Raw genomic sequence first — 14,743 nt, 5'->3', positions numbered from 1 at the left:
TGATCCTGGACTCCGGAGATCAAGCCCTGAATCGTGCTCACTGCTCAGCAGGGAATCTCCTCCCTAGACCCCTCACCCCACTCTCCTGCTTTCTCTCAAATAAATAAACACAAATCTTAAAAAATATATATTTGGAGTAACTGAAATGTGCTCATCTTGGTGGAAGGAATATAAAATAGTACCACCACTTTGGAGAATTATTTGGCATTTCTTTCTTTTTTCCTTTTTTAAAAAGATTTATTTATTTGCAGGGAGAGATCACAAGTAGGCAGAGAGGCAGACAGAGTGGGAGGGAGAAGCAGGCTCCCTGCAGAGCGGAGAGCCCGATGTGGGGCTCTATCCCAGGACCCTGAGATCATGACCTGAGCCAAAGGCAGAGGCCTAACCCACTGAGCCACCCAGGACCCCCATTATTTGGCATTTCTTGTAAAACTGAACATATACCTGCTCTATCTATGACCCAGAATTTTACTCCAAGAGAAACAGAAACATAGGCCTCATAATGACTTTAATATGTATATTCATAGCAGCTTTATCCATAATAGCCTCAAACTGGGAACAGCCTAGGTATCCATCAAAGAAATGGGTAAGCAACAACACAAAGGAGTGAACTGCAGTCAAGCTGATTCTAAAATTTATATTATAGGGTAAAAAACTAAAATAACCAAAATGATTTTGAAGAAGAAAAATGTAATAGGAATCACACTACCTGATTTTAGGCATTACAATATAGCTATAGCTATCAAGACAGTATGGTACTGGAGGAGAAGGGACAGAGCTACAGAACAATGGCACAGGATAGACTCTAGAAATACATCTACACAAGTTTGGCTAAATGATTTTTGACAAATATGCAAAAACAATTCAATCGAAAAAGTAGTTCTCTCAACAAATGGTATTGGAATAATTGGACATACTTGAGGAAAAAAAACAAAGATGTCAACCTAAACCTAAATATTATACAAAAATTAAAATAGATCATAGATCTAAATGGAAAACAAAACCATAGTACTTTTTAGTATATGTGCTGCCGAAGCGAGCACAACAAAACCATAGTACTTTTATAAAAAAGAAGAAAAATCTTTGTTATGCTGGTGTTAGATAAAAATTTCTCATATATGACACCAATAAAAGCATAATCCATAAAAGAAAAAAGTTGAAAAATTGGACTTCATCAAAATTAAAAACTCTTGCCTGTGAAGTATCTTTACAGGATGAAAAGACAACCCATAAACTGAAGAACATGTTTGCCTATCACATATCTGACAAAAGACTTGTATACGGAATCCATAAACAGTGCTCTGAAGACAATAGTAAGAAAATAATCTTATTATGCAAAAATCAATCAATGAAATAGATCACATAAACAGAATGAAGGGGGGAAAACTTCCTGGATACAGAAAAAGTATATGCCAAAATTCAACACCCTTTCATGTTAAAAACATTTGTTGGGCTAGAAATAGAAAGAAACCACCTCAACATAATAAAGCCCATATATAAAAAACCTATAGTTAAAATCAGCTAGCTCAATGGTGAAAAGCTGAACATTTTTCCTCTAAGATCAGGAAGCAGACAAAGATGCCTGCTTTTGATACTTCTACTCAATATAGTATTGGAAGCTCTAGTCAGAGCAATTAGGCAAGAAAAATAAAATAAAATCCAAACTGGAAAGGAAGACACAAAATTATTTCTTTTTACAGATGGCATGAACTTATACATAGAAAATCCCAAAGGGGCACCTGGGTGGCTCAGTGGGTTAAGCCTCTGCCTTCGGCTCAGGTCATGATCTCAGGGTCCTGGGATCGAGTTCCACATTGGGCTCCCTGCTCAGTGGGGAGCCTGATCCCAAAGATTACACACACACACACACACACACCTGTTAGAATAAAATTCAGCAAGGATATGAAATCAGCACTCAAAAATCAGGTGCATTTCTATACACTGACAATGGATAAGATGAAAAGGGGATTAAGAAAAGCATTCCAAGGGGGCGCCTGGGTGGCTCAGTGTGTTGAGCTGCTGCCTTCGGCTCAGGTCATGATCCCGGGGTCCTGGGATCGAGTCCCGCATCGGGCTCTCTGCTCAGCAGGGAGCCCGCTTCCTTTCCTCTCTCTCTGCCTGCCTCTCTGCCTACTTGTGATCTCTCTCTGTCAAATAAATAAATAAAATCTTAAAAAAAAGAAAAAAAGAAAAGCATTCCACTCATAATAGCATCCAAAAGAACATAATAATTAGGAATTAACTTAACCAAGGAGGCTAAAGACTTAAACACTGGAAACTATAAGACACTGTTAAAGGAAACTGAAGACAACACAAATACATAAAAGATATCCTGTGTTCATAGACTGGAAGGCTTTATATTGTTAAGATGTCAACACCACCCAAAGCAATCTACAGATCTAGTGCAATCTCTATCAAAATCCTAATGACAGTGTTTACAGAAATAGTAAAACCCATCCTAAAGTTCACATGGAATCTCAAGGAACCTCAACTAGACAAAATAATCTTGAAAAAGAATAACAAAGCTGGAGGACTCAACTTCTGATTTCAAAACTTACTACCAAGCTATAGTAATCAAAACAGTGTGGTACTGGGGCGCCTGGGTGGGTCAGTCAGTGGGGCGTCTAACCCTTGGTTTTGGCTCCAGTTATGATCTCAGGGTCCTGGGATTGAGCCCTGCATTGGGCTCCCCACTTAGCAGGGAATCTGCTTATTCTTTTCCCTTTGCTGCTCCTCCTTCTCTCTCTCTGTCAAATAAATATATAAAATCTTTAAAAACAAAACAAAACAAACCTGTGTGGTACTGACATAAATATAGGCATGGAAACCAAAAAATAAACTAGAAAGGTCAAAAGAAAACTCTCCCATATATGGCCAAATCATTTTCAACAAGGGTACCATGACAGTCAACATGGAAAGGACAGTGTTTTCAACAAATGGTATTGGGAAAACTGGATATCTACATGCAAAAGAATGAAATTGGGCCCGACTTTATATGGAATACAAAAATTAACTCAAAAGGGGTCAAAGACCTAAACATAAGAGCTAATACTATAAAACTCCTAGAAGAAAATATAGGAAAAACGCTTCACGATATTGAATTTAGGAATGATTTCTTAGATATGTTAAATCAGAAACAAATGGAGGAGGGGCAAGTGGCCGGCTCAGTCAGAAGAGCTTGCAGTTCTCGATCTCAGGGGGTTCATGAGTTCCAACACCATGCTGAGTGTAAAGATTATTAAAAAAAAAAAAAAAAAAATTAGTAAACTACTGATACACTCAACATGGATAAATCTCAAAAACACTTTGCTGAGCCAGACACAAGAGTACGCGTCTTATAATTGCCTTTATTTCAAGTTCGAGAACAGGCAAATTAAGTTACAATGATGGAAATTAGATCTGTGGTTCCCTGTGCAGGTGATGTGTGGGGAATGACTGGGAGGAAACATGGAGGGAACTTTGAGGTGGTAGGAATGCGCATTTTACTGTGTTTAAATTATGTCTGAAAAGGGAGGGTGAGTGAAAAATCCCTCTTAATAAATCTCGTTTGAAATGCCCAAGCCATAAATCAATCAATCAATCAATCAATAATTTGGTCAAGCCCATAGAAGGTTGAAAATTTTGGGTACTCTACACATTCAGAGAAACTTCTCTAGTAACAAACTATAGAAATGATCCCTGAAAGTATAGTCTTGAAGGTTGAAAATTTTGGATGAAGGACTTTCTGAGACTTTGTGAGGACTGACAACCCAAAGTGACTTGAGGACAACTGGAGGTAACAGCAATCACCTGAGAGGGTTCCTGTGAGAATTAAAGGAGCTGTAAAGCGCTTACCACAATGCTTGGCACACAGTAGGTGCTTAATGCATCAGTGAAAGCTCTGGTTCGCATTCCAGGGAACAGACTGAGCGCGGTCGCGGAAGACCGGACTCGCTCCTAATGTGGTTAAGTTCCCTGTCACTAGAGTGCGCAAGCGACCTCTGGTGCCCTGAGGGTTTCAGTGCCCTCAAAAGGCTGACCTAACAGCCTCAAGTTATGTTCCTTAGAGTCTGACTTTCCGTCTCCGTGCTTCAAGCACCACCACTTATGAAAGCGTCCCCGACACGCAGCCCGCAATGCAGCAACCTCCGCTCTCGAGGAAGTTCGGAGAGTCCACCCGAGAAACAGCTGTGGAACCACCCCACGCGCCACCTCAGCCCCGCCCCTCGGCCCCTCACCCCTGAGGGGATGGGCAGAGCACGCAGGCGCCGCGCCCTGCCATTGGCTCGAGCTGGCGGGGGAGGCGGGGCCTGACTAGACTGCGGTCCTGCTGTGTTGTCATTCGGCGACGGCTAGAGGACACAGTCAAGATGGCGGCAGTGTCTGGCCTGATGCGGAGACCCCTTGAACAGGTACACAGCGGCACGCGTGCCTGCGCGCGATTCCTGCCTACCTTGCGTCCCCTCTCAGCGTCTTCTCTCTCCCCGCCAGGTCTCCGGGCTGCTGAGGAGGCGCTTCCACCGGACGGCGCCGGCGGCGCTGCAGGTAAGTGGCCTGGACGCCCGCCGGGGCAGGGAGGGGGCCGTCCATCTCCGGGCGGAGGCGGGGGACGCGCCTGCGCCATGGGGAGAGGGACAGCAGCGGGCCCTGGAGTCTACGGATTCCGACGTCCAGCCTGGGATTCGTCGTGCTTCTGTTGGGACCCAGCACCGGACACACCAGCATATCACCCCCGCCAGGCTCATTGGGAATCTGTGGGGCGGTCTGACTACACTAGACTTGACGCTTCTTCCCTCACCCGCCTTTTAAATCTTTACTGTACTAAAATACATAAATCCAATGTTCCCATTTTGAAGTGTATATTCAGCGGCACTAAGTCCAATTACTGCGTTGTGAGACCGTCACCACCATCCGTCTTTAGAACTTTGTCACCATCACAATCAGAAACTCTACCCCTTAAACAGGAACTTCCCATATCCCCCAGCTCCTGGTAACCTCTATTGCACTTTCTGGGCCTGTGAATTTATCTATTCTAGGTACGTCCTGTAAGTGGAATCCTACATTGTTCTTTAGGTCTGCTTTATTTCACTTTGCATGGTTGTTTTCAAGGTTCACGTATGTTACAGCATGTGTCAGAATTTCATTTTTTTAAAAGATTTTATTTATTTATTTGACAGATCACAAGTAGGCAGGGAGGCAGGCTCCCCGCTGAGCAAAGAGCCCGGGCTCCATCCCAGGACCCTGAGATCATGACCCCAGCCGAAGGCAGAGGCTTAACCCACTGAACCACCCAGGCGCCCTTCATTTCTTTTTTTAAGGCTAATATTCTGTCTTATGCATATACCACATCTTGTTCATCCATTCATCTGTTGATGGATATTTGGGTGTTTTCACCTTTTGGATTTGTGAATAATGCTGCTGAGAACATTGGTGTGCAAGTGTCTGAGTCCCTGCTTTTATTTCTTTTGAGCATCCATCTAGAATTGGAATTGTTGGATCATATAGTAATTCTGTGTTCAACTCTTTGAGGAATTTCCCACTCTCCCCTTTTTTTTTTTATTAGAGGATTCTGCCAGTCTGTTTAGTAAAATAACTTGTAGATTCTGAAGGTAGTGTTTGGAAGTGCCTGGTACCTAGTGAGTGCTCAAAACATAGTTTTATATGGGCGTCCTTAACAGTTCTCTGTCCCACGCTATACCAAGTGTGGAAATAAACAACCCAGTATAATTTCTACTTAGGAAACTACTTATGAGCTGGTCTGGCCAATAAAGAGATTTTTGTTAAGTTTAGAGGCACATCAAGAAAAAAGTGTTCGGGGGGCGCCTGGGTGGCTCAGTGGGTTAAGCCGCTGCCTTCGGCTCGGGTCGTGATCCCAGGGTCCTGGGATCGAGCCCCACATCGGGCTCTCTGCTCAGCAGGGAGCCTGCTTCCCTCTCTCTCTCTGCCTGCCTCTCCATCTACTTGTGGTTTCTCTCTGTCAAATAAATAAATAAAATCTTTAAAAAAAAAAAAAAAAGAAAAGAAAAAGAAAAAAGTGTTCGGGGGGTGCCTGGGTGGCTCAGTGGGTTAAAGCCTCTGCCTTTGGCTCAGGTCATGATCCCCGGGGTCCTGGGATTGAGCCCCACATCAGGCTCTCTGCTCAGCAGGAAGCCTGCTTTCCCCTCTCTCTCTTTCTCTGCCTCTCTGCATACTTGTGATCTCTGTCTGTCAAATAAATAAATAAAATCTTTAAAAAAAAAAAAGTTCAGTAAACTCACTAACAAATCCAGTGAGGCTGTATGATAAAAATGTTACTTTTCTAATTCTTTGAACTTTTAAAGAGAAGCCTGTTCTAGCGATAGTTTTTATATTATGTGCTGTAGGCAACCTAGGTAATTATAAAAGGAGAGAACCTCAGTAGTATCTGAGATAATTCTGCAGTAATCCTTGTTGATTGTTTTCCCCATACCTGTGACAGGTGACAGTTCGTGATGCTATAAACCAAGGTATGGATGAGGAGCTGGAAAGAGATGAGAAGGTATTTCTGCTTGGGGAAGAAGTTGCCCAGTATGATGGGGCATATAAGGTAACCCAAAATACAATAAAGCAATATACATTGAGGTGGCTTTTGGCCCCCATATACACTTAAAAGTAATGAGATCATCGTGTAATTTTAGGTTAGTCGAGGCCTGTGGAAGAAATACGGAGATAAGAGGATCATAGACACTCCCATATCTGAAGTAAGTCTTCCATCAGGAAGCGGACCTTTCAGGGGCATGTTAAAGTGTACGCTGTTCTGATTTTTATGCATTTTCACTTGTGTTTATATTTTACTTATAGATGGGCTTTGCTGGAATTGCCGTGGGTGCAGCTATGGTATGGAATCCTCTTTATGAATCTCATCCAAAGATACTTCTTTTAACATGACCTTTTAAAAATATCGTTTGAATTTTGGAGTGGTTGCCACTTTTTATCACTTTTCAGTTTTTCAAAGATCTTTGTTTCTGATTTGACAGGCTGGGTTGAGGCCCATTTGTGAATTTATGACCTTCAATTTCTCTATGCAAGCCATTGACCAGGTTATAAACTCAGCTGCCAAGACCTACTACATGTCGGGGGGCCTTCAGCCTGTGCCCATAGTCTTCAGGGGGCCCAATGGCGCCTCAGCAGGAGTGGCTGCCCAGCACTCACAGTGCTTTGCTGCCTGGTATGGGCACTGCCCAGGCCTAAAGGTCGTCAGCCCCTGGAATTCAGAGGATGCAAAAGGACTTATTAAATCAGCCATTCGGGATAATAATCCAGGTCAGTAGAATGACCCTTGGGTCTCTTTTGAACCTTAAAGAACTAAGTCGCAATCTTTGCCTGGAGGGAAGCCGTTAAAGCTTCTAGTTAGGCTTAGATATATCATATAAAATGTCAATTAATGGGGCGCCTGGGTGGCTCAATGGGTTAAGCCGCTGCCTTCGGCTCGGGTCATGATCTCAGGGTCCTGGGATCAAGTCCCGCATCGGGCTTTCTGCTCAGTGGGGAGCCTGCTTCCTCCTCTCTCTCTCTGCCTGCCTCTCTGCCTACTTGTGATCTCTCTCTGTCAAATAAATAAAATCTTTAAAAAAAAAAAAAGTCAATTAATGATTTAGAGATATGGTAAAGACTGTTTTCAAAAAGGTTGTTTTGTTTTTGCTTTTCTGACTGTAAAGGGGCCTGCTAGGTACCTACAATGCTGATTTAACTACAATAGATAAAATTAGGATTGACCAGAATATAAATGTTGGTACCTAAACCATCCTCTCAAGGCTACTAGACACAATAGTTGTGAGGCTTCCTACTTTCACAGTGAAACTTTTTGCAAAATGAGTCATAGTGTTGTATATACATTTGGTCATGTAGTTACTTCTGTTAAATATTTGTATTTTTCAGTGGTGGTGCTAGAGAATGAACTGATGTATGGAGTTCCTTTTGAATTACCCTCAGAAGCTCAGTCAAAAGATTTTCTGATTCCCATTGGAAAAGCCAAAATAGAAAGACAAGGTAAGAGCACTTAGTACATCTTAAATATTATTTGTAATCTAGCCCCTGTATTTATGTTGGTCAAATTCTTTTTTTTTGTTTTTTTAGAGGTGGGGGAAGGTCAGCAGTGGCAGGCTAGAGATAGGGGGGAGAATCTTAAGCAGGCTCTATGCCCAGCCCAGAGCTTGACTAGGGCTTAATCTCATTACCCTAAGATCATGACTTAAGCTTAAGTCCAACAGTTGGATGCTTAACTGACTGAGCCTGCCAGACGCACCTAGTCAAATTCATTCTTGAAGTTACTTGCCTTTTACTTTGATTAGGAAATTATAGGATGAGATCAAGTTAAGAAAATGTGTCCTGTTTTGCTTATACATTTATGCTTCCTAATTCTCAGTCCAGTAGATTTGTATTTCATCTCACCTCCCTGGAATGGAGTTGAGTTGAAGATTTTACAAATGAGCAAGAGCCACAGTGGCTGTGGGGCAGTACAGCATCTTTGGTTTCAACCTGGCCTCTGATCTGTGACCACTTTGTTTCAGGGACACACATAACTGTAGTTGCCCATTCAAGACCTGTGGGCCACTGCTTAGAAGCTGCAACAGTGCTATCCAAAGAGGGAATTGAATGTGAGGTATGTGGACATTCACTTCTGGAAAAATCAGAAAGTTTCCTTTTAAAATTAAGACCCAGAAATAAGAGTTTGAATTCTTTAACAGGTTAACTGAGTGTAAAATCTTGCTTTGCAAATACCTAGCTTTTTATTGTGTAGGTTCTAGATCTGTTACAGTATTACCTGCTTTTTCAAGTTGGAATCCAGCCTTGGAGCTGGAGTTCAGGAGAGGGGCAGACTTAGAAATCAGGGTCTAACTCCTTCACGTCAGGACCTGCCACTTGCTGGTTACACTTGGGCAAGATCTGTACTCTTAATCTCAGCCACATCAGCTGTAAACTGAGGAGAATACACTTACTGTCCCCTTGGGGTGGTTGTGGGAATCACACAGTGTAGCACCTGGTGCACAGTGAGCAGTCAGTTGGTAGTTATTAGTTGTTTTGACAAGAAGTAAGTTAGCAAAGGAGGATAAGTGAATTCTTAACCACTTGTGGTAGAGATAAAGATTTTCATTTTAATTACAATTTCCCGTTTTACATTTTGTTCTTGGATAGGCAGATTCGATCTTCCTAGACCCAGAGATTAACAGGAAGTAAGAGAGGGAGTGGTATTACGGGGATGAGACTACATTTGTGGTGCAGTGGCTCTACAAATCATATCTATGTTGTCTGTTTAGGTGATAAATATGCGAACCATCAGACCAATGGACATTGAAACAATAGAAGCCAGTGTCATGAAGACCAATCATCTTGTAACTGTGGAAGGAGGCTGGCCACAGTTTGGAGTAGGAGCTGAAGTTTGTGCCAGGATCATGGAAGGTATTTCAGAGAAACTGGTTCTAGAATACTCAAACTGTAATAAATAGTGTGTACCTTGATACTGGACAGAGATTAGAAGCTAGGCCAATAGTCTTAACTTGTCACCTTGGCATTTTTCATTTGGGTCGATGGGTGTTTTTGGTGGGGGAGGAGTAAATGTTTTTTAAAAAGCCAGAAACAGTCCTGGTAATGAGTATTCCTTTAGAATTTTCTCTCTTTTGGAGAGCCATACCTCCTATGGGAAGGTAGTGGTGCTCAGTGGCTTTTCTTGCCTCTCAGTTAGCCTCCTTCTCTCCTAGGCCCTGCATTCAATTTCCTGGATGCTCCTGCAGTTCGTGTCACTGGTGCTGACGTCCCCATGCCTTATGCAAAGATTCTAGAAGACAACTCTATACCTCAGGTTAAAGACATCATATTTGCAATAAAGAAAACATTAAATATTTAATTTGGACTTGAATTTCAAGTCGTTGGGATTTACTTAAAATACTTGCTGTCTACTTGACCTGGATTGTACTGTAAGACCTTATGATTCATAAAGTTATCTCTAAAGCAACAACACGTATGTTTTTGTACTTGGAAGAATTTAAATGTGCTTGTATGTGGAAAAAACTCCTCTCCTGCCCTAGACTCCATGGGGTTTTTTTCTGGTCTGTTACAATCACCACATTCTTTGAATAAGGCTAATGTAAAATTTTAACCTCTCATAAGGACAGGTATGAATGTGGCAGAGTTTTGCAGAAATATGTATCCAAAAAGGACAACCTGTATGTAAAGGTAAAAGCTATCATCTACATTTACTATTAAATTGTTTTGATAAGGAATAAAAGAATTCCTAATATGACTAATTGTAATTTTATATTCTTGAAGTAATAAACATGGGGTGGGTGGAGGTCTTAAAATTCTGCTAAGAATTTCTGTTAAGAAATGAGCAACACTAATCACCTAAACTGCCATCACATTTGTAACAGGAACTTGTCCACAGACTCTTCAAATGCCCAATTGTAATCGGGTTCCCCTCCAAATAAACCAAAATTCATGTCAAATATTTTTCCCATTGCCAAAAAAGACATTCTACCATATGCTGTCCTCTTTAGAAGTTGAGACAGAGGGCGCCTGGGTGGCTCAGTGGGTTAGGCCGCTGCCTTCGGCTCAGGTCATGATCTCAGGATCCTGGGATCGAGTCCCGTATCAGGCTCTCCGCTCAGCGGGGAGCCTGCTTCCCTCTCTCTCTGCCTGCCTCTCCGTCTACTTGTGATTTCTCTCTGTCAAGTAAATAAATAAAATCTTTAAAAAAAAAAAAAAAAAGTTGAGACAGAAAACACAATTAGTTATAGAAGCATACAAAGGGTGCCTAATTTAAATAGCAAGACAGGATTGTTAGCTTTTAGTAATTAAGAGGGAAAATATGACAAAAAGGAGACATCAGGTAGGTAAGAAGGAAACCAGAAATACTGTATGGATCTATTTTTTTATAAAAATTCCCACAAAAAATCCCCACTTCAAATGCCTAGCCAAGCTACAGACACATTTTCTTGACATAGTTTATTTTAATAAAAAATACAGCTGAACATTTATCACAGATTAAATGAAACTATACACAATGACATTCTCTCTGCATAGTAACCAACACTGATGTGTGTATTTGAATTTTTAAATGGATTACTGATAATCCTTTAAAGTGCAATTTATTTAAGGGTTTAAACAAATAATAGGATAAAGGATCTAATAAATGAGTAACATTAGAAAGATGATGTATTTGGATAAATCTTTCAAAAATCAGAACTGATTTCTGTGGATGCCAAATTTACTTGTGTTGTAATAATAACCCACCCCCCCCAAACCACAAACTTGACTTTATTGCTGAGGATTAAGGAGATCCTCTAATCCGGAAAGCGCTTTTCCTGATCTTAACATTTTCTGCCTGTCCAATATACTCTAACTAAAAGGAACTATGAGTCGAGTGGTTGCTTTCACAGCCCTGAGTTCTATAACCACAATGGTATTCCTGTTAGAACCTAGAGAGGGTTCCGGACTTGACTTGCCTGTCTATCCGAATGGAAAAGGAAGAACTCAGTTGCTTCTCTCACTCCACGACATAACTAGGCTTCAGACTACAGTGTTAATAATGTCTAAGATGAAATAAGGTAGCAAAAATGGGAGTTGTCTAAGAAATAACCAGAAAATGCTTTATAGAGAAATGAGAGGAACGTTTCTGGGAGCTGTCTGATGGGAGAGGAGGGATTGCAACACAAAGGTCATTCACTGCTGTGACTGGACGTGGTCATTGCTTTTGTGTCCCTTTCCTTCAGTGAGTGAAAAGGCTGACTCCAAAATGCTGCTGCCCCCGAAAGATGCCCATTAGAGGATGAACCAGACTCCTTTAAAATGGCAATAAAGGAGCAAAATAAATATTTCTTAAGGCAGAAATGCCAGCCTGACTTTATTCTATTTGAATATTCCCCTCTTGAGAAGCTTCTTGTACAAGCATCTGCAAGACAGCAAGTGGCTGTCCTGGCTCATTCATCCGGAGAGAGTACTTCAGGGACTGGAGGTGGGAGGAAAAAACAAAGAACTTTTCCCTCCAAATGTAAACACGAAGCTTTAGCCGATCTTAGGAGCACTATGATCACAGGTTTCGGCTTTCCTCAAAGTTCCCTTTTGGAAATTCTGGATGGAGCTGAGTAAGGCCCCGCGGCTCACACCATTCACAGCCTGGGGCAGGAGCTGTGTAGGCGCCTCTGTGCTCGCAGGAAGCAAGGGAGCTGCTGGTGGTGGAGGCGGAGGTGGAGGAGGTGGAGGTAATGCAGACATCCCTGGGTGGGGGACAGAGAAAGGGGACAGTCAGTATCATCTCTACCAACCCCCCCGGCACACATGCTACTGCTCAGTCCTAGGTAGAAGGGACTTCGACGAGCCTGCCAATGTTTTCCTGCAGAGGGACCAAGATACCCAGTTCTATGTGGTTTTTTTTAAATGCTGAACAAGAAAACTAGAAGCATCAAAGGGGAATTAATTAAAGGTTGCCATTTCCCCCAGGTAATAAGTCATCTAAGACTGAATATCATAGATGATATGAAACTCTACACAGTGACATTCTCCCTGCATAGGTGAGGCTCTAACTCCATTTCCAAATTTTAGCAGTGGTCCCCAAAGAAAAGTTCCATCGGCTGCTTCAGGCAGGTCCGGGGCACCTACTGAGCCAGTAAGTCAAGACAGACATTTGTATGCACAGAGTTGGGCTACCTGAGTATCAATCACTGACAAAGGACGAACATTTCTTTAGCTGCCCCAACACACACAATATTTGAAGGATGTGATTTAACAGAAAATGACAAGCCACTCAGGATGCTAGGCAAAGAACAGTGCCTGCTGGGTTTGAGGGTTCCCCAGGGGCGTGTGTCTTGAATAATCATTTTCTATTAGGCTGCATTAAAGAAATATAAAATGCTAGTAACTGTTAGCAGCGCAAAGCAGGGGGCAGAAGGCTCTCTCCCTGGCAACAGTCTTCTCGAGGAGTCTTCCTCGGGACCTTCCTTCCACGGGGCTTCACCCCGGAACAGAACGGAGCTGCAATAACCCTACACCTTCGCTGAGCATCAGGAGCGACTCCGCCCAAGTGGACAAAGAGAAGGGAACTGGACACATATCTAAAGCTTCCCTTAGCGTCCAGGCATGCCAACACGTGGCAGTTACAGTTTTGAATCGATGAATGAGTTACTCTCCTAGGACAAAATAAAAGCTGAATACATCCAAAGACCTGCTTTAAAGAACTTGCTGGTGCGGCAGAGTTACGTGTCCTGTCATCTGGGAATCCTGCAGCTCTCGGTAACTCCCCTGTTTCTGGCCTTAGTCTCAGCCCCTCCTAGGTCTACACAGCAACACATCCTGTTAGGTGTCCCTCCCCTCTAACCTGCTGCCCAGCTGTGCTGGTAACAAGTAAACACACCCTTCACCACCTGAGTGTCTATGGTTAAGTGGTTCAGGATCACCAAGTATTTAGCTAAGAGCATCCTTTTCACCGAGCGTGACACATAACAGTTCAAAGTCTTGTATTTCATGGAAGACCACTTACCTTCATCTCTTACTCAAACCTAAGCCAGCTGCAATTAAAGAATCACACAGACACATACATTCATGCTCTGCAATCTTAGAATTCTCAAACGGTGAAAATACAGCAATATGAATAAACACTAAATACAGACAAATGAACAAAATGTAATTCTCACTGGTACTACATAGGAACAACCAATGAATGAAGTCCTAGTATGTTCTCTGCCAGGATGACTTGGGGAAAAATGTTCGCAGCTGTGTGTTACAGGGTTACAAAGATAAAAAGGACTTTAAACCCACAATGTTTGCTGAGGTGAGAAGAGCAGAGAGAATAAGCATGCTAGAAGAGGGTTTTGGAGAGTGGCCAGTGAAATCCCAGGAGGAAGGGGGTGTCTCTGAAGGCTCTTGGGACTCAACAGCAGCACCAAGAGTGCCCCAAGGAGCCAGCAGGTGACTCCGCAGTGCCGCCCACTGGCCAGCATCTGGGTTTGACATTCAGTGCCTGCCGTGTATCAGAAGGGGCTCCAGAATTTTCGGAGAGAAGAGGCACTGCAGGTTCCAAGAGGGAAGACAGGCTCTGGGCTGCAATAGCACTGGTTTTGTGCTAAAGGCACAGAAGAGCCATTCAGAGACCTGCTACCCCTTCAGCCTGGGACTCTGGTAGGCTAGCTAGAGTGGGTCTCAGCTGCTGGACCTGGATCTAGGTTGCCTCTTGGCACAGAATAAATCTGCTTGGCCCTCATGAGGAGCCCAACCTCAACTTTGGCTGCATTACCAGCCACTCAAAATTAAAAGTGCAAATTGACTATCTCAGAGTATTCCCATACTCTGGGGGTGATATTTAGTACCTGGATCTGTATTTTTCCACATAAAGTTTGAGATTGTTATGGCTTTAAATGAATCTCCTTGAATAAGTAGGTAGCATAAATAAATAGACGGTCCCAAGTGTCAAAGAGTAACCTGTGCTTATAAAGCAAATGAGACGTTGAAGGTCTGTGCCAAAAGAGAGGCTGTTCATCCAAGGGTAAGGAACAAAGTAACCCTGGCATCTGTCCCCAGGAGGCCGGACCAGACCCAAAGGGCCTAACGGTCCCACGAGGCCCACTTTCCTTACTGGGCCTGAGACAATGAGGGCTGATATTCAGGTGTACAACAAGGGCAAGGCCAGACCTCATCTTGCCAGCTCAGAACACTCTGGAAGTGGGGAGGAAGTCCACGGTTAGAAGACCAGGAGTAGAAGAAGCAAGAACAGACCCAGGGACTCAGCCACTGACTGCAGGCCCAACACCAAGATTTT

General features: G+C 42.9%; 2 protein-coding genes and 1 pseudogene across 13 annotated transcripts in view; 1 reads left to right on the top strand and 2 right to left on the bottom strand.

The window, feature by feature from the left end:
- Nucleotides 1–3,618: 3,618 nt before the first annotated feature.
- Nucleotides 3,619–3,694, bottom strand: LOC131826078 (small nucleolar RNA U3; annotated as a pseudogene).
- A 589-nt stretch (nt 3,695–4,283) lies between these two features.
- Nucleotides 4,284–10,237, top strand: PDHB (pyruvate dehydrogenase E1 subunit beta). The gene is made up of 10 exons (XM_059161340.1): nt 4,284–4,391; nt 4,471–4,524; nt 6,437–6,544; nt 6,636–6,698; nt 6,799–6,834; nt 6,975–7,260; nt 7,876–7,986; nt 8,508–8,599; nt 9,255–9,396; nt 9,696–10,237. The coding sequence occupies exons 1-10, from the start codon at nt 4,350–4,352 to the stop codon at nt 9,839–9,841; spliced, it is 1,080 nt and encodes a 359-aa protein (XP_059017323.1). The 5' UTR covers nt 4,284–4,349; the 3' UTR covers nt 9,842–10,237.
- Nucleotides 10,238–10,923: 686 nt separating this feature from the next.
- Nucleotides 10,924–14,743, bottom strand: part of PXK (PX domain containing serine/threonine kinase like) — an 81,070-nt gene continuing 77,250 nt past the window's right edge. For 3 of the 12 annotated variants that reach the window (XM_059161329.1, XM_059161333.1, XM_059161332.1), the window contains exon 19: nt 12,103–12,209. Coding sequence is in view for 4 of the 12 variants with exons in the window: in XM_059161338.1 (XP_059017321.1) it covers nt 12,023–12,218; nt 13,472–13,496 (221 nt within the window). In the remaining 8 variants the exon portion in view is untranslated. Of the gene's footprint in view, nt 12,219–13,468; nt 13,497–14,743 lie in introns of all 12 variants that reach the window. The other 9 variants (XM_059161338.1, XM_059161339.1, XM_059161325.1 and 6 more) reach the window with 6 other exon arrangements.

The sequence above is a fragment of the Mustela lutreola genome, chromosome 2, assembly GCF_030435805.1.
Source record: "Mustela lutreola isolate mMusLut2 chromosome 2, mMusLut2.pri, whole genome shotgun sequence".
NCBI lineage: Eukaryota > Metazoa > Chordata > Mammalia > Carnivora > Mustelidae > Mustela > Mustela lutreola.
This window is presented reverse-complemented; position numbering and strand designations above follow the sequence as displayed.